Here is a 24,464-nt window from a genome sequence, read left to right on the forward strand (position 1 = left end):
ACCATATGCTTTCAAAATCATTAGTTAAATAATAAAGAAACATGTAAAAACCACAGTGATATCTTTAATTAGTAAAAGGACAAATATTTCATACCAAAATTAATAGTACATCTTCAGTGTCTGTTATAGGAATGGAATACAAGCAAAACGTTCGGTGGATTACCTATTAAAATACAATTGTTAGCGCGTGCTAGGAAATAATAGAAAATAACAAATTTAATTTATTAAGAATAAATGGTTTTTACATAAGTCTCCCAGATCTTTGAGAGAGAAAGACAGTCATTTATATTTAAATTCGGTAGATGTAAGATAGTTTCACAAATTTCTTTGAATAAGCGTTCATATTTGAATCTGTATCTATGGAGGAGAACAGCTTTATTTCACTGGACACTATGAGTTGAGTCAATACTGTGCTGTGCAAGACCAGACTTCAGAGGTTTGTTATAATCAATATAATATTGATGTTCTTTTATTCTTTTTTCCAAAGAATGGCCAGCTTGTCCAAAATAAGAGATCACATTCGCAAGGTATTTGGTAAATGCCAGCCAAAGATAGAGAAGACAGTTTATCCTTTGTAGAAGGTAATAAAGAAGAAATTTTGTTGATAGGAATATATGTTGGAATCAATTGATACTTTTTCAGAATTCTACCTATAGGTTTTGAGATTCGTTTTTCGAAAACCCACATTTACTGGCAGATACATTCACAAAAAATCTGCGCACAACACGTCTCAAAAATTTGGCATTCTTAAATCTCTAATTCATAGATCACATAAAGTTTGCTCTTCCCCAATAATCTTACAACAAGAACTTTCCATCTTTAAAAAGTTAATGGAATCAAATGATTATAGCTCCAATCAGATCCAACAGATACTTGACTCTTATGTTCCAATACCTACAGTTTTTTCAACAGTCTGCAGAGTTTCTATTCCATACATTCCAGGAATCTCAGAACCTATAGGTAGAAATCTGAAAAAGTATCAATTGAAAAAGTATTAAAGTATCAATTGTTATTTCTTTGAATGAATGCTTATTCAAAGAAAGTTGTGAAACTGTCTTACACCGACCGAATTTAAATAGAAATGGCTGTCTTTCTCTCTTAAAGATCTGGGAGACATTTATCTTTTGTAAAAAACCATTTATCTTAATAGATTAAATTTGTTATTTTCTATTATTTCCTAGCACGCGGTAACAATTGTATTTTAATAGGTGATCCACCAAATGTTTTGCTTGTATTCCATTCCTATTGCTGTAACAGACACTGAAGATGTACTGTTAATTTTAGTACGAAATATTTGTCCATTTACTAATTAAAGATATCACAGTGGTTTTTACGTGTTTCTTTATTATTTAATTTACTATGCCACAGGTTCCTCTTAAAATCAAAATCATTAGTGTCACAGCCTTCCAAAGCCTCCACTCTTAGAGGACATAGGTCGCCACTTATCATATGCTTTCCCTTCCTATCCTGCCGAAAAATGCTGTACCCGGCAACTTCTATTCCTGTTATTATATCCTCTTCTGTCAACCACGTCTCGGTGATCCCGATAATCTTTGGCCAGGCTGATGCTATCGGTGCCACCAATTCCTCTCTCTTATTCCAAATACTCCTGGCATTAGTATAAAGCATAAAAATGCCATTGTTTCTATACCCAGCATTATCTCCACTGGGCTCAGCGTTACCTGATTTGTCCCCCCCCCCCCCCCCCCTTCTCCCAAGTACCCATTGCCACAAGGGGCCACCCCTGCTATCATCCACACTGGGACACACTGACTCGTTCAGAACAGCAATCTCTCCAGATGTCTACGTCCTTCCTCATTCAAATGCAAGTGGTCTCTCACATACAATTCCTCTCTGCTCTAAAACGCTCTCCAATCATACACATATTTGAATCCTCTCTTCTGACACATTCTCGCTATTATGCCATTCAATATCACCGCTCTTGCTCAGCTCAACGTTATCATACCTAGGCAACACACACACACTATCTTTCCTCTCTCTCTCTTCTTTTGTACAGCCTCAAGCAAGAATCTCATATCTCTCGGTGCCCTATTTACACCACCACTCAAGTCATTTGTTCCTGCAATCACTATCATCTCATCCATCCTTTCACCTCTCTTAATTGCCATAGCCACACTTTCTGTCGTTCCTCCTGGCAAACACTCTTCACGCATCCTATCTTGAACACCACGGATCATTGAGTCCCTATACATTACACCTCTTACCACCCTATTCCTCGATTGCTCGCATGCATCCCTCTCTCTCTCTCTCCCTCCTGTAACAGTTTCTCTATGTGCTCCCCTACTTACCTGCCTTCCTCACATCACTCTTAGTCCCTGTGCTCCTTTGCATTCCTCTCATTCCCCCTCTCCTACTTTTTCCATTCTTTTCTCTTCTATCCTTCCTACATCTGTCCCTCTTCCACTTATCCTTTTCTCACCTCTTCTATCATTCATACAATTGTCTCATTCCTGCTTTTCTACTGTTCCCAATCTCTCCTCTTCTATCACTCCCATAACTCTCTTATACTGTTCCTATTCTCTCTTCTTCTGCCATTCCCCTCTTCTCTCATTCCCGTAACTCTCTCTCACTCCTCCTCTGATTCGCCTTGCATTCGCCTAATCGCATCTTTCACACTTCTCATCTCATTATCCTCCTTATTCCACCTGCTCTTTCAGCTCATCTAGCTCTCCCTCTGTAAGTCAGCCACTCTTATTTGCCATTCATCCTCCCAATTGAGACTATCTCTTAAAACTTCAGAATCATTCAACCTTTCCATACTCCCCACTCTTATTATTTTATTCATACTTCTCTCACCCTATATCATACCCATCATCTCTCTACGTGAAGAATCTCCCATCTCTGACTTAACGATTGCGCATATAAGTTTTCCCCCTTCTTTCTACTGCCACATATACAATCGCTGGGACGCATACATTCCGCAAGTCCTGCATGCTACAAAATCCTGTATGATATCGCGCAAAATGGAATCCTTAAATAGGTGTGTGTGTGTGGGGGGGGACTTGGCGATCTGCCATTATTCAAAATAGTGTCATCACTAATTAGTGGCAAAAAATAAACGCTAAAGTATTAGGGAGTATAACCATAAGAAAAAGTACAAACAATTTCAAACAGAACATTTAATTAAAATGAAATACTAAATAATGAAACTTATCCTTCGTCTTGTCTTCCACCGTTATGCATTCAATTCCGACCCAGTCTTCTCGGTAACCAAAATACACAATATCTGACCACAACATACTTCAAAAAAACAACCACTAAGGGACACTCATATTCCAGAAAACAACTTAGCACTACAAAAACGTAGAAAAAATGGACTATTCACCAATTAATAAGCATTTTCTTCAGCACAGCTCAAATTCCACACCACATGCTATGGCGACTCTAGCACCACAAATACACTGTTGTCTAGTGTCACGTATACACTTGTTCACTCATAAAAATGGCAATAATAGTGTTTTATAAAATTTGCATAATCAGGGGTGTCCGCTTGATTATGCAAATTACACACATTAAATTATGTAGAAATTAATCAAATATATAAAGAGCACTATTATTTACAACATAGTTATTACTAAGCCTACCAAGTGCCAGGGTATGAAAATCCTAAAAATTTAGCATGGAATGATATTTTTCAAAACAGGGCTGTACACAGAGTCCAGTGTTACATTTGGTGCAAGTATATCGACTCTCACAACGCTTCTTCTGCTCAGGAGTGGTATTGGAACAGACATAAAAACTCGAGCTGCACTCTTCTTCTCAGTAGAAGTTACAAGAGAAGGAAAATGCCTTTCTTGGAGATGCAGTGGTTGATCTCCAGGTGATGGACGGCCTTTCAACCTCCCTGTTCTGGGGATATGGTGTTGGATCCTACTTCTTCTCAATCTATACTTTGGATCCGATATATAGTTATTAAAGTGTTCTTAACTAGTTGATAGGTTGCAAGTTGATTTCTAATTCAAATATAAAGAAAATTTTTATTTAAAGACTGCACCACTTTATATCTGAATTAGTTCAAGAATTGAAGAAAAATCAACTCTCAACTACCTTTTCTTTATATGTTGTTGTTATATATACTGGCCGAGAATATTTAACTTAATCTACCCGCTTTGGTTCGAATATTTTATGAATGGTGCAGTAAAAGAGATACAGGCAAAATATAACTTTTGATTAAAAAAAACAAACATTTAATTTTAGAATCACAAATTTTACACTTAAGATCAAATCACTAATTAAGTTATTAGAAACATTTCAGCCTTTCTGATAATACTGTCATACAAACTTAGACAATGGTAAATTTGTTATCTCTAATATAGTCTTCTCACAGTTCCTTAAGTTCCAAATACAATAAAATCTACAGTAACACCTCTTCACAAACAAACACTTCAGCTAATTCTCCGGAATAGTTACTGTTAGTATAGGGAAATTCTAGGATGAAACTCACACACTTCTCTGTATGGGAATAATAATGGTTGGAATAATCTTACCGGTAATCTTCTTTCTTCATCATCTTACATACAAACACTTTTTATAACCGTAAACATTTTAAACAGTATACAGCACTTATTAAAATAAATCTTCTAAGCAATAACTGAATTAATCATCGGTCACAATACGCATAAACAAACGTTCTTGCATGAAGTATACTACTGATCACTCATGAATTAAGGCAACACAATAATTCCTTAACTTGAGGTTTTATATGCACAGTTGGTCATTCCTTCGGCATTCAATTAATTCTTTAGGCACTATAATTCTAAACACAGCTGTCGGTAAACTCAACTTTACAGCCTCTACCATCCTCTAGTAACTTCGTGCTTTGCTTCAAGGTTCCGTATGTCCTTGAAAGGTTGGCGCTGAAATTATATCTCAACTCAAGTATCGCTAGTCTATTTAATAGTCTCTCAGCTGTTTCCGTAGCTATAATTGTTATTCTACAACTTATTAGCTAACTGCTTCTCGACTAGTAGACTTAAATTAGCTGCTTGAGTGACTTGCCGACTCTAATATTGCACTCTGATTCCCCGAATGCTGATTACTCCAATTCCAACCTAATGCCAATTCTCTCTCACCTCCCTCTAATTTCAGCATTCTTCCTTATATATCTATTCTTCCCGCCTAAATTGTTCTCGTGCTCTCTTTAACTAAAATTCTTTCCAGTCTTTCAGCTTTCTCCCTCACGCACTGTTCCAAACTCACGCTCGCTTACTTACATACGTCTCCATGACCACAAAACAAAACAATAAAATTGAGCTACTGCATAACGTTAAACTTCTACAAACAGGAATAAATAGAGAATATTTACATTTCAATTAATACGTAGTAAAAAATGTTAAATACAAAATCTAATAATATTTAAATGCAGAGTCTAATACTATTATTATATCTTTGATTAATTTTCTAATTATTATTAGAACTTCAAGGAAAATTACATGAATAATAAATCTTAAGCAAGGGACTAACAAATAATATATAAACAAGTCTTGCTTAGTATATGGTAGATTATGTTAAATGTGAATGAAGAACAAAAACATACAAAATAATTTCATTCACAGTTTAACAATGGTACTTTTGAATTATTTCCCTGATAAGCATGAGTTGGTAGTCTGCTAAGTTTGTATTTTTTCCAAATTTTACATTATAGAGACAGTGGGAATTTAGAGTATGGTCATATCCAGAAGGTGGAAAAATAGTTTTTTGTAATAGCTAGAAAAATGTAAAGTTCTTGAGGGGTGGTGTTTTTCCACTGCTTTAGTTGTGAAGATGGTGTAGATGGTCTATTATTTATGGTGAAGGTATGAAACTTATTTATTTCGTCAGCTATTGTTGTCATTAGTTCTGTAGTAAAAAATTGTTCAAAAATATCTAAAGCTGAAGAATCATCAGTGATATTACCTGTGATTATTCCTGAATTACTGCTTTCAAATTCATGTACACTTGGAGTAAATGCATCATCACACTACGTGAACAATACATCTTCGGTACGCATTTGCTTATGCATGTTCGTATCGAGACTTTTGTCACTATCTTGCTCACTTGTAACACTTACATCACCAGGATCTTCTTCATCTAAAATACACAATTCACTTAACTCGGACAATTCTTCTCCCGACTCATTTGTTGTTAACAATTCATCAATTTGATCATCAGTAAGATAACGCGGATATTTACTGATAGATGCCATATTGTGACATCCCTGAAATCCCCGCAGTCAAGTGGTTTATGCATCGTGCTGCATATGATTAGTTGCACCAGTTCAAATTTTTCTCTCTAGATGTTGTACAAAGACAGAAACCCAAGTCAAACTTCAATTGGTTGGCAATAGATGGAGGAACCTATTCGCGAAGTTTGAATATCTTACGATTCTTTCCATACTAAAAAATTGTCTGAATATGGGAGGCAATCCAACCATACATATACGGGCTCAGCAAAGCAGGTGTGTATTTCCAAGCCCGTAATAATACGTTCTCTGCAGTTAAAGGGTTAAAGAGTCTCAATATCTTGTACAAAACTTTAAGAGGGTATCACCTGCATTCAGTAAAGTACTAATAACTCAGATTTTAACATTTATCACTTTAACAATGTGAACCATATAGATTGCAAACTGAGAATAGTTTGCAGTCTATGGTTTACACTTGCCTGAGCATCAAATTATCTTCCTGCACATTCTTCAACTTAAATACTGCTTTACAAGTGGAGTATGAAATTGTGTGCTGTCACCTCTTCATTTTAACATATACTCAGAAGCCATATTTCATAAAGTCTAAAAAGGAAGAAAGGAAGGGATTAATGTAAATGGTGAAATCATCAGTAACATCTGCTATGCTGATGAGGCAGCTCTCCTGGCTGACAATATTCAGGATCTTCAAAATCTTCTGGAACTAGTGAAGTGAAAAAATGGGATTAAAAATCAATATCACCAAAACTAAATTCATGGTCATAAGCAAGAAACCAATTCTTAATTCAGCACTTTCTTTAAATGGGAAACAAATAGAAAGAGTGGCAAAGTTTTAAATATATCAGGTGCTGGTTAAATGAATGAAGATTGCAATTCATTAATGGAAATAAAAGTTACAATTGAAATGGCAAGAAAAGAAAAAATTTTCCTTCATAAAATCAACACTGTGTAACCACAGTCTAAATTTAGAGTTTAGAGTACGCATGGTTAAATGCTATATATGGTCTGTACTGCTGTACGGTGCAGAAACTTGGACCTTGACGACATCAATGAAAAGACTTGAAGCCTTTGAGATGTGGTTATACAGACAAATGTTAAAAATCCCATGGAGAGCAAAAATTCAATCAGGAAGTACTGGAACAATGGGGAAATCGTGTAAACTTTTAGATACCATAAAAAGAAGGAAAACTGCATATCTTGGTCACCTACTTCATAATGAAAAATATAAGATACTTCAATTGATTATAAAAGGGAAGATAAATGGAAGAAGAGGACAAGGAAAATGAAGAAAATCTTGGATGGCAGACATCAGACAGTGGACTGGCATGAAATCTGAGGACTGCTCAGAGTGTCTGAGGATCACCTCAAAATTTGTCAAGGTGGTCGCCAACCTCCGATAGGAGATGGCACTCAAAGAAGAAGAATTTGAAGCCAGAGAGTAAGCAGGCATTAACCAGCAGTTGCTACATCATGGGAAAAAGTCGAGGAATAATAGTGACCATTTTAACAGAACATTGTCTTTCAAAATAGTCGAAGTGACATAAGGCAGAAACAGAATATTAAGTGAGAGATTAGAGTGAATCTTTTGAAGTGGAGTTATAATCAGATTGTCCATATCCCTTGTGGATAGCATCAAACATTTGGAAAATGCCAAACTAGAGGTATATGAAAAAGTATTCAAACTAGTTTAAATATATGGAACCGAGAACTGGATTAGAAATAGAAGCGGCAACTATGAAAATCAGTGGATGAACAGCTTCTTTGGCAACCATCTTAAAAATTAAGATATCAAAAGAACAGGACATGTATTTCTTGGCATTGAAGAATGTGTAATCAGAGCTAATCTAAACAGAACAAGAGATGAAAGATGAGCAGAACACTGGTTTAAGTAAAAACGCCTGAAAAATGTCCTATTTTTTAAGGCATTTCTAAGAAGCTGTTGTGGGAGTTAGGGATGATTTAGTAGTGAAATAAATCCAAATTTGTTTTTGTAAAAAGTTTTTTTACTTAGAGAAAGTGGTTTTTAGTTCATATATATTTTTTGTATTTGCATCCAAAACATCAGTCATATTGAAACAGAAGCGCCTATTATCATATCATCAAAAGAAATAAAATGCAGCAACTTCATAATTATTGTCATTGATAAAGACAAAAATTGCTAAAAGTTATACTTCAATTCATTTGTTGATTAAAAATTAATTTTTAATAAATATATATGCATTTGATATATGCATTTTCATTTTGAAAATGAAAATAATGTTAAAATAAAACATTCACAAATTGTAAGCTTGTATGTGTCGTGACATTCTATTTTCATGTTATGTTCTAAATCCGCCATCTTGGTTCAAGTCACTCTTATCAATATAATAACTAATTGCAAATTGATCACCGATCCAAAAGTAGGGAAATTTATAATTATACTGCGCCACCCCATTTTTTAGATTAGTCTATATAAAATAGTAGGATCAATTCTTAATTAAGTTAGCAGTCTTGTCATCAGGCCGAATCATTTATTATTCTACTTTGGGCACCCGCAAGATTCGAATTTTTTATGAATGGTGCAATAAAAGGGAGTTCAGGCAAACACAATATTTAGATTAACAAAATAAAATATTTAATATACGATATATAGCAAATACAAGAGTTCTACTTTTAAATAAAACAATACAAATAACTTAATACATCTTGCTAAGTCACTCATTACAATTCAATGTTCTAAACTTTAACATACAATTCACTGCTTCAAAACTATAAATTCTCTTAACTCGAGTTAATAAAACAAAACTTCTCATTTGATCAGTTTACACACATCTATCAGTAGTACTTAATGTTTAAATTCACAGCAGGCACTATTCAAGGTAGACAATATTCCAAGCAATCTTATTTCGGACCTTGAACTTCGAAGATACGCTATAGTTAATGTTAGAATAAATAAACATGTATGACTACTCTTACCAGATACAATCTTCAATACATCAATATATTTTGAGCACACTTATGAATTAACTTATTTGAGCTAGCGGAACACATTAAATAAAATTCTCCAACGCTTTAACTGAACTACTGTTAATCGCACTTCACTACTCTAAACAACAGCAATAAGGTACTGATATCCTTCCTTGTTTACTTTTCTGCAACTAGTTAAGTTCATTATAATTCTTCTCAGGGCAATATAGAATTAAGACATAATCCTAGACTAACTGGAACTAATCAGAATTTTCCATTGAATGCCCAGTTCTTTATTTATCCGGATACGGCATCAATTTTCCTCTATAACCACAGCTGATTTCACTTGCAGCTGAGTATAAGATTCACTGCATTTTTTGCTCACTTCTAAATACTATGCTCTTGAATTTCTGCCCTAAAGAATTTATAATCTTTCTTTCACTTCCTTGCTTATATCCTACTTTCCTTCAGGCTCTGCAAAACTTTTTTTTTTTTCTCATTAAAATTCTTATTGCCTCCTTTCTCCTTTCTCGTTCCAAGGTCACGCACTCTTCGACTCGTGCTTGTTTATTTCATGCGTCTCCATAACAACGCATGAACGCAAACATTTCGCTAATGTAATACAACGCTCTACTACTACATAAGCGATTATATAACGTTAAATTTTCACAAATAAGAACGAACAGAATATTTGAGCTACTTAATCAGCTCTTTCATTACGTATACAATTATTTATAATTCACTTTTCGTTACTTTACATATATATTTTAGTTATCATAAATTTCTACACATATTATTATTTAATAGATTAATAGTAGGTTAAGTTTAGAACAAATATTTAAATAGTAATTCTTAATTAAGGAACAATAAATAATTTTTATACAAATTATGATTAATATATAATAAGCAATGTTAAATGTGAATGAAAAAAATAAATTACACAACATAGTTTCATTCACAATTTAACATATGTATTGTTTATCACATATATAATAGGCCAGGAAGTCTCAAAGAACCAGACATTGCAGAGTTGTTTGATAAAGAAGATCCAGAAAAAATATTTGTTGATTTACGTGAAATTGGACATGGAAGCTTTGGTGCTGTTTATTATGTAAGTGAACAGTGAAGATATATACTGCTTTTCTCCTTTTAAACATTTTTGCTTTTACGCTAGCAGATTTAAATTCTTACTTATAATGGAAAATTTAATTAACCAATGATTAAATTACTTAACTAATGATTTGTTTATTTTATCTCAAAACATCAATATGGAAAACTGAAGAATCAACCTTATATTGTAACAGTGGTTATCTTTTAAATGTAGCCACATATATACTAGTTTCACACTGTAATTTATCCTTTTATATTTATCCTGTTATTTATATGGTATGTATGTGGATATGGGGGATCCTTTTACATTTAGAAATTAGAAACTCTTAAACTTCATAGCATGCCTTCAGGGCTTTCTTTGAATAAATGTTTATTTTATAAAGTTCTTCATTGAGGCAATTTAGTATTATTTTAAAGAATTCTATAGTGCTGCTTTCATGCTGAGGTGATTTGGACTTGTTGAAGTTTCATCAACTGAATATAGCTTTGATGTTTGCAGATTTGCTTCTCAGTCAAATAACCTGTTGGACCAAAATAAGATAGGCTATAAGAGCATAGCAATGAAAGCATGAACTTGCTCAACACCTGGCACCAACAGTGGAGCAAGCTTGTTCTTCTCCTGGGAATCTTCACAAAGAGGATTCTCAGGAAAGTTCAGGTTATTGATATTTTCAAATGATCAACAAAGTGTCAGTTATTGTATTATTTTAAAGGTAAACTTGTTTCCCATTATTGCTACCATAAGTTATCAAGCCACATGATCATCTGACTTGAAGAATTAATGCAATCAAGACACAATTAACAAGAAAAATAACGTACCTGAAATGATTTATTTCATATAAAATTTTTGCTCAAGTATAACGAAAATAAAAAATGGATGGATTAAGGGCATATGCAAACATAACTGAACATTGAATTGTAAATATAGCAGGAAAATGTGAATAATATAGAGCAGCATAGTCTGAAATCCTAACAATATAAATAAACCAAATTGAGCTGCATTAAGGAAGATAGTTCTTTGGAGAGATTAGAGTTGTTCCATATAATAATAATTAGTAATAATAATAATATTGGATTGACTGAGACATTAATGTATCCACTTTCCAACTAACAGGCTGTAGGTTCGAATCCAACAATGGGCATAGATGTGGGAGATGAGTTGCATCACCCAGCATGAAACTACCATCCTGCTTATTGTTGGAAGCCTAAAGTGGTTTGAAGAGTTTCATACTTGGTCTCTAGAGTAGGGTTTCTGGACTAGGTGAAAAATTAAATCACACACACACACACACACACACACACACACACACACAAAATATATATATATATATATATATACATACAGGGTGTTCGGGATAAATTTGACAGTTTCGTAAGGAAAAAGAAAATCTTCTTTGTATCTATTAAATTTAATGAATTGACAAAAAAACATTACAGGCAGAGTTAATTACAATACTATCAACAAGATTTACTCAAAATAACCACCATTAGCATCGATCACAGCTTCAATTCTGCTTCGGAACCTCGAACAAGCTGATGCTACAGTCTCCCTGGGAAGGGCCGCAAAAACTGTTTTAATTTTATCCATTAACTGGGCTTTTGTATTACTGGAAGTGCGATTGGTGTCTTTTTCAACTGCGCCCCATACAAAATAATCCATGGGGTTAAGGTCTGGGGAGTTTGGAGGCCAAACATTTGGACTGGTGAAGTCGTAGAAATTTTCAGACAACCATTTTTGACTTTTCCCAGAGGTGTGGCAAGGGGCCGAATCCTGCTGCCATACATACGGCCTACCATTGGCTACCCTTGTTATCCAGGGCTTGACTACAGTTAGCAACTCCACGAACAAAGCCCGAATTCCAATGCCAGGGTTCTTCAACACCTGTTCCTGCAGATTTGCGAGGAATTCTGCTGTACGAACGCAATCAGATCGTCTGCTAGGGATCTTTCTTCTTGCTACATCCTCGTAGTCACCATTGCAAGTCTCTAGTTCATGCCTGATTGTTTTTACTGTATTCAGGGAGCATTGGGCAGCAGTCGTAATATCCTTATTTTGATGGCGGGCACGAATCATCATGATACAAGTTATTCTCTTCGATGATTCAGGTGGGTTCCAGCTATCCATCCTTTCTGACATCTTGTATATGAATGAAGAAGGGTCCAAACTTTTAAATGAAGAGAAGTGTGTGTTAATACATGTAACTTACGGAAAAATATAATTAATTATAAATATGTCAAATTTATCCCGAACACCCTGTATATGTGGCGATCAGCTTTTACTCGGTTGTTATACATTTCAAAAAATAGATTTAATGACTCCAAGACCGAGATAACATATAAAGATTTTAATGATAAATACTACTAGTTTCGGCATATAGCAGCCTTCTTCAGGTATTTATAAAGGAAAGGAATACTAATAAACATTGAATTATTTAAACAAACTGGAAATTACAGGTACAAATTGCCTCACATAATCGATACATAAAAACGTATTTTTCAAGTTGTTCCAACTGGCGTGCCATTGTTTGTTGCAATTGTGCGTGCAAGTTCACGTGAACGCCAATATTGAATAAATGCAGCATGGCTATCTGGGATGTTATAACTTAAATTTTTATTTAAGTGGACCGGGTTCAGTAGGACTGAACCTCAGTAGGTCCACCGAGTAAAAGCTGATAGCCACATTATATATATATATATATATATATAATAAAAAAACAATAACCCATTCACAGTATTCATGTACTATAGGTTTCTAACCTTTCGTGGTTAGGAGGTTACATTTATAAAAAAAGAAAAAAAAAAAGACAGTTCAAGATTTTACTGATTTATATATAAATGTTCCATGAGGAAATGATTTAAATGATTGGACCTTAGTCATCTTCCAAAGAATCCTGGGTTTGGAGGGACATGACATGTTCTGCAAAACCAGATTGTTCCAGCTCATGAAATTTATAGTTTCGATGTTCCTCACTACAGAGAGCTGCACATCTGTCAGTTTGGCTGGGACAGGTCAGTGTGTTGGGAATAGCCTTCCACTCTGTCAATAAAAGAATAAAGAAATCATAGCAGGGGCAGGGCTATGATGACAATTTTCCTACAAAAGAGGATAATAAACTGGAAAAGCTTAGAAATTTTGTATCAAAGAGAATTAACGTTTGTTATGTAATATCCTGTTTAAAAATTTTATGGTGATGGTATAATCTAGAAGAGTAATCATGGTTAAAAAAAAATTAAGCATCTCCCACCCCACACACACACATTATAGATAGTTCTGTGTAACATTCCTTTAGGTGCACTTGCTAAATTTCATTTTCAAACTGGACAGATACTGTAGAGGTCTAAGCCTCCATCTCCTAGTGTATCAAGTGAACTTCAAGCCTTAACATCTTTTTTTTTTTATTTATTTATTTTTTTTTAAAGTCATCACAAGGTCTGACAGGAAATAGTAGTGCAACAATACAGGTATACTAAGAAAACTTAATACACGACTCTACATATTGCCACTTTCTGATGATTCAGCCTGTATTTGTATAGGCTTGAACACTCATAGATGAAGTCTCCTGTTGGATTGATAAAATTAAAAGAAACCTAAAAACCTACCATGGTCTCTAGTACATTCAGAAGCCTCCTAAAACACTGCTGTTAGGTTTGTTCCCATCAGCTGTCCAGCAGCTTCTTGTAAGTTTAAAGCCATACTTTTGAAAAGAAGAAATATTGGGTCCCTCTGTGATTTAACTCTGAAAACATTCTGGAATAAATAGAGGGAAATAGGATGAGGTCCAGGTGTAGGTTTTGGACTTAAGACTTAAATTTTTCAATTAACAAAGCAGTTTATTGTACTGAGTGATAAACTTATCTATGACTTAAGTGGTTCCTAGCGCCACAGAACACTTGGCATTCCTTCTGAAGGTGACGGTGCCACATCTTGACATCACATATACATTAGTCCATTCCTTGATAATATCTTTCATTCTGATGCTTTAATGCCTGCCTGTTTGATGTGAGATTCATCCTGGACTGCTACAAGAACCACTATTATGAAGACATACAGTAGAGATTTAGTTACTGCAGACCAACCAGCTTTCTGAGATTTAGCAGGCATCCATTTATTTTAGCTATCTGAAAGTTTGCTTTGCTTGTCTTATAAATCAGTTAAATACACATTTCTGCCATCTGAAGTGATATAGTTCATTTAGGATAATCAATGCATGCATATTTATAGGATCATGCCTTATTAGTAAGTTCAATAAATTAATTTTTTCTTTCTTAGTGTTTAAACTGTGAAAAAAAACACTGTTATGAAGACTTGTACTGTATTGTACCAGCATTGTTTGTAGAAAGCTACTAATGACAGGGCTGACATAAGAACTATACATGTATATATTCTTATCACATGTATGTAATTTTTCTGTTGTTGATCTTTTAGGCCAGAAATGCAATTACCAAGGAGGTGGTTGCAATCAAAAAGATGTCTTTCACTGGAAAACAGTCAGCAGAAGTAAGTATCCTTTAGACATTTTAAAATACATTTAGATATAATGTACTTTACTGCTACTACATTCTCCAAAATATTTGGACAAAATTGATGAAAAAAATAAAAGATTGATTTTTAATAAAGAAATATGTATTTTTGTCATTTTTTCCTCACCTGACCCAGAAAGTAATTGCTGACCTTATTGCAGTAGCACATAAATGGTATTTGGTGTCATTCCTATGTTAATACATTTGTTCTTGCTAATATTATAATGGAAGTGTATAGACCTTAATGTTCTGTTCTATGGGACATTTAGACTCTGGGCACCTAGATCAACTCAAGACCCCACAGGATTTACTTCTTTGAGCAGTGTTATCATGGCAAAACATGTATTCATTAACCTAGACATCTAGGTCAAGTCTACAGAGTTTGTCTGAAATGTTACTTTATATCATTTTTTTTTTATTTCATATCTGTTTGGTTTTTCCATTGATCACTTCTATCATAAACTTCAAAAACCAGCTCTATTTTCCAGCCATGCTTGGCTTCTTGTTAGGATTTATATGCTGTGGCAGGGCACAGTTTTGAAATGCAAGTAAATAGTATCACTGCTCTCTCCATCCAAGATTACATTCAAATCCTACTGTGGGTGTGAATGTTTGTAAATGTCTTAGGGTGCACATTATTTCCTGGCATGAGACCACCATTCTTTTTATTGAAGGTCTGAAGTGGCTTGAAAAAATTCCATTTGGTCTCTTGCTACAGCAGGGTTTCAGGATTATCTGCTAGCTCACCAGTGCTTTTAATGCTGTGTAGATTTAAAATTTTCATGAGTCGGATTTAAAAGTCTTTTGTTTTGATAGTAGCATAAATAAATTTGAATTGAAATTAATTAGCAATTTTACACACAGTATTTCATGAGCAACCGCAGTGCAAAAATAGTTTAACAACTACTTTTTGGGATAAGGACTGTCCTTGACCTTGCAGCAAGACAAATATTTTTTGTTCTTCCTGTTTATATATTGGCAGACATGCTGCAAATCATGATGGGTTCTTCATTTGAAATCAAAACTGGATGGGATGTGTTGTGTCATGATATATTAGAAACCAATAATTAAGCAGAATCCTATATTTGATTTGGAATATTTAGACTGTTAAAAGGTGTAAATATAAGCCAGTATTAATGAGACATGAGAGACTGGCAAATATAAATACAAAAAAAAAAAAATAGTGTGTGAATAGAAATATATTCATTACAGGCAAATCAGTTACTAGTAATTTACAGTTGTGACATTGTGTGTGTATCCAGTAAGTTGTGAGGTGGAGCAAATTATGATCCTGTAATCTTTAGACATTCACATTTATAATGGACATAATTGAGAAGAGCAAAAGATATTTATTTGTGAAATATACATAATTAACTAGTAATAAAATCATCTGCATACATTAGTAACTTAGTAAATAGCTGTAGGGAGAAGCTTATCGATTGAGCTAATATCAATTAGGTGATTTATCTAGGTGTGGCAAGCAACTCTTATACAAATTGTTATGCTTGTTAAGTGTATTTATTTCTATTTTATTTTATTTCATTTTATTTATATTTTGATTTCTTTTATGAGAAGAAGTTGCAGAAAAGTTGTGGTTACACCTGTCCATAATGCAGTCATTGGATGCAAAAACCAACCAATATATATGTCAAGCAAATTTTCAAGTTATAACTGGAAATCAGAATTTCAAATCACATTTGAGATTTTCTGTATCATTAAGACAGATCACAAATTCAAATTTTAGAAATAAAATTTAAACCAAAAACAGTCAAGCTAGCATAGCCTATTGAGATGTTCTTTCTTGTGGTTACACCAGTTGTTTTAATATCATTTTTGTTCTAGGTTTGTATCAGAACTTTCCAGACCTGTCCCCTATAATGGTATCATTCTTTGTTCTGAAAGCTCTAACATCTTATACTGAAGCAGGCTCCCCGTATAATTTGAAACCACCACTGGCTTTTATAGAAGTCTCAACAACCTGTGATACATTGTGGACATATAGACTTATTGAAAAACTTGAGAATAATTCCCTGAAAAAAAAAAATTATAAGTGAAATCATAACACGATGTTATAGCTATTTATGAACAGTATTTGCAGTGCAATCAGGTTTTAATGTTGCCAGTAAGATAAGAACAAAAAGCAGTAAAATACATTAACTTATTGGAAGAACTTGGGAGGTATAGGTTAGGTTGTTCAATAAGTAATTAATATTAGTAAGCTTTTTTGGTCAGTTGCCATCAGCTGTAACTTCTAACACAGCTCTCACAACTGTTACACTTGGGTTGTCCTATAGAATCATTGCCCACAAAAACGACAAACTATGCCTTTTACTTTTCCTATAATTCCTGTACAGTTCCTATATATGCTCCTCAACCATTCCAAACATTCGCCACACAATGTCTGTTTTGACCTCCATCAGAAAGAAACCACAATTTTGTCCAAATTAGTTACAAAAAAAACTTTGTCCAGATGGGATTTCCCAACCATTCAAAAGTTGTGTGCTCCAGAGTTGATTCCCATTCTATGTTGACTCCCATGTTTTACTGGTATATATCCTTTAGCATGGAAATTAGGCCACATACAATCTGTTTCTAAGAAGAGTAACAAATTCTTGTTAAAGCACTGCACAGGTTTTCTCAGTTCTCTCTGAAGTAATCTAGAAAACCATCAACATTCGACTCCTTAGAAGCACTCAACTACTAACTACCAGTATAGATTCCTCCAATGTCAATCAACAGTTTGTTTACTTACCTATGTTACCCATCTCTGGACAAATCCCATGGAAAAATTTGGTCAGAACTAGATGGTTGCTTTTTGTTATCGTCAATGACTTTCAAGGGTCTTACAAAAAAGTCTATTAAGTAAGCTCCCATACCAGATCTGTTATATGTTAAATTGCTGAATACCTACTGAGAAGAGCACACACTGATGCTCTAAATCACTTTTTTTTTTTTGGAAGTCATACCTGTTAACTTTTTGAGTTGCTTGAATATTCAGTATATCACTGTAAATAGAATTCTGATTGTTATAACAGATGCACAGAATGTATCTCGTTGAAAAGTTATATTTGGTCTTTAATTACTATAATCAACACAACCAATATTTGGGTTATAAGACCATAGGTTTAATGCATATATGTACAAATTCGTTGACTAGTTTTGCATGACATGGTATGTGTGAAGCGATATACGTCAGTCATTATTTGGAGATGTGGGAAAGTTCTGTACATACGTCTTCTTTGTCTGTGACTATGGTGTGGGTTCTGTTTCGTAGCATATGGATGATGCTGCATGTTTGTGTATGATGATGATGATTTGAAGAATAATGGAGATACTGTCCAGTATCAGTGGGTTTCTTATATATAGTAAGTTGGATATCTTCATTCTCTAGTATTTTGACAAGTATCCAAAAAAGGTAATTGCTGATTACTTTCTAACTCTAAAGTAAATTTTATTTTGTCATGAAAAGAGTTGATTTTTTCTAAGAACTCATATAATCTTTCTACTTTTTCTCTCCTGATAATAAACACATCATCAACGTATCTCCATCAGACTGTTGGTTTTGGAGTAATGTTAGCTAAAATATCATTTTCTAATTTCTCCATAAACAAATTCGCACATGGTGGTGATGGGGGACTTCTCATTGCTAGGCCTTCTAATTGTTGATATATAATGTTATTGACTTTGAAGAAATTAGACTTAAGATAGTGATTGAAAAGTTGTGTGATATCATTAGGAAAGAGATCTTTTATGTCTATGACTTCCTCAACTGCTACGTTTGTAAACAAGGATACAACATCAAGACTTACCATTATGTCTGTCTTGGATAGCTTAACGTTAAGTTTTTCAACAAAGTGTAGAGAGTTCCTTATGTAAGACTGATTGTCTGCTTTTTCCTTGTAATAGGTTGGCGAGGTGTTTGGCTAGTAGATATGTGGGGGGAGAATCTGCCATCTATTATAGGACGGAGTGGAACATCATCTTTATGTACTTTGGGTGCACCATAAAGGCAAGGTGTTATGGGATGCGAAGATTTAAATTTTCTTTTCAACTCCTGAGGCCAACCATTCATATTGCAAATCAGAAGATTGGTTTCATTATGGTTATTCATGGTCGGATCTTTATTTAATATTTTGTACGTGGACTGGTCAGATAGTAAACTATTGATCTTACTAATATAATCTTTGGTGTTCAAAATTACTGTGGAGTTTCCTTTGTCTGCTTTGGTAACTATTATGTCCTTGTTTCTTCTTAAATTCCAAATTATTTTTTTATCTGAAGGAGTAGTATTTTGTTTTGGTGGTTTAGCTGTCGAAAGGATGATTGTACTTCGGAATCTTATATCATTAGCTATTGTCTCCGGGAGTGGATAAAGACCTTTCTCAATACCACATATGAAGTCCATTTTTGGGATGTGGCTAGGAGCAATTGAAAAGTTAAAACCCTTTTTAAGAATTTCGGATTCTTGTTTAGAAAGACTGTAACCTGATAGGTTGAAAATCACTTTATCATCCGGGAGACTCTGACTAGAATTGTATTTTTTCTTATAAAGTTCTTCAAATTTTTTTATTTGAGAAACTTTTCTGGACTGAAATGTTTTATTGTAACTAATTTGTATCATCTGGTCTATAATAGTCCAAGTTGATTAGTCTATACTGTTGGAAATATCATTAAAATTGTTCCAGCAATTAAGGTCAATGTGTCAATTTGACACAATGCATTCCTGCATTGTGTCATGCAGAAGCAATATCTGAGGGAAGGGGGTAGTTCCAAAATTCACAAACACCAGGGGCACTGTATAGCGTACTGAATGTAAATGTAGTAATTTTCTGTGTGTAAAAAGAAAAGCAACACAAGCACAAATAACATTTTTATTTATTTCATTATGCATTCATATACTGTATTGTTTGATGTGCTGCTCTTCCAGCATGCCACAAACTGTCCTTTGCACAGTGTGTTCAACTACAGGATGTAACTAATAAGGATACATGCTGCATTATGCGGTCTTTCAGTGCTGTCAAGTTATCAGGATGATCCAGATAAACCCTGTCTTTGAAAAATCGCCAGAAGTCACAGGGAGTAAGATCAGGTGAATGAAGCAGACATGCATTAGGAAATGTACAGCTAATTACTCTGGCTTCTGTGAAATGTTCTCGAAGAACCTCCTGTACAAACTGACCAGTGTGTTTAGGATCCCATTCTACATGAAAATGACAATCCATACACAGGTGCTGTAGCTGTGGCACAACAAAATTGTTTATTGTATTGCGATACCTCTCAGCAGTAACTGATCAAGTTACAGGATATGAGTGGTGAATGTACTCAAAGAAAGTCCAATTATAAACAAAGCTGTAAATCTGCACCAGACAGTAGCTTTGGGTGAATGCAAAGGAATTTGTTAGATTCTGCAGGTCTAACCCCCAGTGATCCCGTTTCTTCACAGAGAGTAATCATTCATCGCATAACAAATGGAGATAGTGGACCTTGTCGACATTTGTTCAGGCGACGAAATTCGTTGAATGCAGCAACAGCATTGTAAATGTTTAGATAGTACAGCTTCAGAAGCAAAGCACACTAGGGCAAGGTTAGTGCCATCACTCTAGACAGTATTAACAACCTGAATGAAGAGAAAAATCCTATCCATCACCTGCTAAGTTGTGTGATATGCAAATTCATTGCATTTGGTGTTTACAATGTTCCCTGCTGGATGAATTTTGGAACCCCCCCCCCCCCTCCAGATATTGCTTTTGCATGACAGAGGGATATTTTAATTTTTATCACACTGTGTGTGTTCAGATATCCCACATATTAAAAGCAGGGAAAAAGAAATAATTCAATGTTCTGCACTTTGTGAAATAATGTTGTGTGTTATAATAGTTAAGTTCAGTGCATGCTTTCCTTTTATATGTCATAAGCTGGGCAATTTGAGATTTTTTTTTGTTGTTGTTGCAGATGTCTTGTTTATGTATAAATGAAATATATTTAGATTATTATTTTAAAGAATAAGTGTCTCCAAAAAAGTTAGATAAGGGCTAAATGGCCTCGCCTACTCCCTGTATACGGGAATAGAAAGGCGTTAGCTGATTTTTTTTTTTTTTTTTTTTAAGAATAAATGTGTAAATTTGTCATTTGAAATTGTTATATGGTATTACTAATGAGAGATGTCCAAGGGAGCACTGCATTCAAGTTCTAGAAATAATTAATTGAACTCAGTTAAGTCTAGATAGTCACTAAGTGAACACACCTCTTTCAACCTTATGAAATGGTGAGAGAGATAATGTAATTTATACTACTTTCAGTGTATAGTTAAAATTAACCTTTCTTGTCATTTAAAACTCAGTGCTGAAACCTGTATTTTTGGCACACTGTTTATTGGCCTAAAGCAGAAGATGCATGTGCACAAGGGAAATAACTACACAAATCATCTGTTCCAGAGATTTCGGGGGGGGGGGGGTATTTCTTTGAAAGGGGAAAACCGAGAAAGGGGAAAACTACTTTCAGCTAGGAATCAGCTGAAAGTAGTTTTCAGCTGATTCCTATTGTTCACATAGGAGTCTTTTTCTGTTGTGAAATAGTCTTAAGGAGACGGTGTTCCAGTTCACAAAGAGGTGGATATAGTGGAGTTTTATTTCCGAGTCATTTACTTAGTCATTGGATTACATAAGCTTTCCAGTTTGAAAGATGATTTGAAATTGTTCATTGGATTTTTTATTATTATTGCTGTTATGATGTACTCTACTCCAGGGGATCCAAGAATTTTTTGAGGCAGTGCCATTTTAGTCGCCCATAGAATGCTTATTACCCTCCCAACAGGTTCATGTCAGAGCAACTGAAAATTTCTTGCCACCACCTTGATTTTCTGGTTGCACAAGCAAAAACAATTCGTCCTGCTACAATTTCATGTGGGTGTATTGGCAGACACATGATATATCATGACTGATTCTTCAGTTGTAACCAAATCTGCATAAAGAGAGGGGAAACAAATGTGTTTATTTTTGAATATAGTAGAAAACAATTAAGAGGAATGCTATATTTAGTTAGTATATTTGAATTTCTAAATGGTCTAAATATGTGAACCACTATTAATAATCAATGTAAGAATGACAAATGTGAGAGAACAGGTATGAATAGAAATATGTTCATTACTTGCAAATGAATTATTAATTTTACATTTGTGATATGTGTGTGTATCCTTAAATTGCTGGATGGAAATAATAGCATGATCCTATACGAACATGTATATTTATATTTATGATATACATAATTAAAAAAAAAGGGGGAGTGGGACTTATGAGGTGAGGGAAAAAGATTTGTTTGCAAAATGTAACTAACTAATAATAAACAGTGGAGATAATATGTGTTTGGTAGCTGAGTAAATAACTATAGGAAGGGGCTAATTCAGTGAACTAATGTTGATCAGGTGAATTATCTAGGCATGTCAGGAATATATGTTGGTTGATGGAGAAGCAGATCATCTTGTACAATTTGTTATATGTATTTTGATTGCTTTTATTCACTTATGATCATTATACACATTTTACATAGTAATACATACACAATTTCAATCATTATCAGAATTATCGCCCTTTCACATCCTATATTTATCACGAGGTGTTTTTTGACAGCATCTCTTCTGGCTTATCAATAATAGATATATTTCACTAGTATTTTGTTGGAAATAAAGGGATGCAGTCCACTTCTTATAATACATAGGATTCCTCTTTGTTATATCAGGAATATATGAATATTTATTCACCACATCTGTTCTTTCCCAAGACTGGGATGAAAATGTTCTTTTAGCATGAAAAATATTCTATCCCCAACATACTATATACTGCAGAAGCAAGAAGAAAAAGTGATTTTATTGTATCACTAAATACAGTTGTACTATATTTAGCAACAGTTAATGTAATTAGAGACAGCTGGAATGATATTTCATAATGAAAGGCACATCTCCTCTCACAGACACTACAGTGAATACATTGAAGCAAAACAATTTTATTGAAGCATCAAACACAGTACCTAACTAATTGCATTTGTTCTCTTCAGTATTTTTGTTGCAGAAAATACATGTAACAACTAGTATTTTTGTTGCAGAAAATACATGTAACAACTAGTATTTTTGTTGCAGAAAATACATGTAACAACTAGTATTTTTGTTGCAGAAAATACATGTAACAACTGTTTGTAATTTAGTCATTGGGTGCAGAAAGCAAATGATTTATGTAAAGCGGATATTTTAAAGTAAATAAAGATAGGCGTGTGCATATACACACACCTATCTTTATTTGCTTTCATCGTCAGTGTAAATTGCATTTGATATTTTCAGTACCATCAAGACAGTTTATAAATTCTAATTTTACAAATAAAATTCTACCAAAAAGCTGCAACATGCTATATAACTTTTGTAAAAAGATGCCTGCTGGTGTGGAAGCAAGATACATACAGTGAAATGAGATCTCTTGAGCAGCATCCACATATGTGGACATTGCTTGTTATGAATGAGTTAACATTTACTCAAAATGGACTCACAGCATTTAACAGTAGCTTATTATGCATACACACACCACTTGCTATGAAAGGAGTCTGGACTTTGATTCCTAGCAGTTACTTCAGCCATTTTCCAGGGATGATCCAAATTTCTTCTATACCATCTACAAGCTGCAAAATCTCATTTTTTACTATCCTAGAAGTTTTCCTTACTGACTATATCTATCATATCCCACCTCATTCATCTATTTCTCAGGCTTTGAAGACCATATTCCCACAGTGTACTTATAAATGTGAAACGCTGTAGGCATTTTACCATCTTGGTCACTACATCTTTCAACTGCCCTATCTCCTCGGAACCAGGTGATCATATCTGCACTAAGTATTCTGGTTGTCTTATCGAAGTCTTATAAAGAGAGAAAAGCTTCCTTTTTCTCAGGTTAGTGTTCTCTTCATCAGTGCAGTTTATTCATACAATGATTTTAACCACCTTAGCATTATAGTCCCTAAACTTTAACTCTGTTTACTCTAATCTCAATGTCTCTAGCTTCAGTGGCTGCTTGCATCAAATTCTCATTATCTCACATGCTAATATTTCCCTTTAGTCCATCCCCAGTATCAATAATATGATGATCATCATCAAATTCCTGACATGTACCTTCAAGGGGTGTACAGGATATGATAGCACTACATGAAAATTTACATCATTACTAACTTCCTATCTACAATTTTCCTCCAGATCAATCTGTTACCTGTCAAGACTCCAACATTATCAGATCTTATATTTCTGTTATTTCTATTATATTTTTCCTGCCAACCTGGCAGATAATACTTGTTTTGCTAGTTTTTCCTCTCCCATTCTGTTTAATAAGGTGATCATACCACCTTGAGATTAGCTCTGCTAATACATTCCTGGATGCTAATAATATCAAGTTCTTTCCTAATATCCTTGTTTTTAATATGATATTGCCATTGATGCCATCTGTTCATGTCCCTAATCTTTCTCAGGACTCTAATATCTGTGGTCTGTAGTCTTTGGTCAAGTGTTTTATTTCTAACCCAGCTCTCAGATCCATAAGTTAAAATTGGTTTGAACACTGTCTTGTATATATCTAATTTAGTGTTTTGCCTAATTTCTCTCTTATTCCATATAAATTTATTCAATTGACTTCCTACCATACCAGCTTATTTGATTCTG

General features: G+C 34.2%; 1 protein-coding gene across 4 annotated transcripts in view; it reads left to right on the forward strand.

Annotated features, from left to right (window-relative positions):
- The window catches only part of LOC150104464 (serine/threonine-protein kinase Tao-like), a 713,758-nt gene that overhangs the window by 186,784 nt on the left and 502,510 nt on the right, over positions 1-24,464 (forward strand). For all 4 annotated transcript variants that reach the window (XM_090395159.1, XM_090395157.1, XM_090395158.1 and 1 more), the window contains 2 exons: positions 10,142-10,256; positions 14,682-14,753. In XM_090395159.1, coding sequence (XP_090251285.1) covers positions 10,142-10,256; positions 14,682-14,753 — 187 coding nt within the window. The remainder of the gene's footprint in view (positions 1-10,141; positions 10,257-14,681; positions 14,754-24,464) is intronic.

The sequence above is a fragment of the Typopeltis vanoorti genome, chromosome 7 (assembly GCF_054136105.1).
Source record: "Typopeltis vanoorti isolate ZY-2024b chromosome 7, IOZ_Tvanoo_1.0, whole genome shotgun sequence".
Lineage (NCBI taxonomy): Eukaryota > Metazoa > Arthropoda > Arachnida > Uropygi > Thelyphonidae > Typopeltis > Typopeltis vanoorti.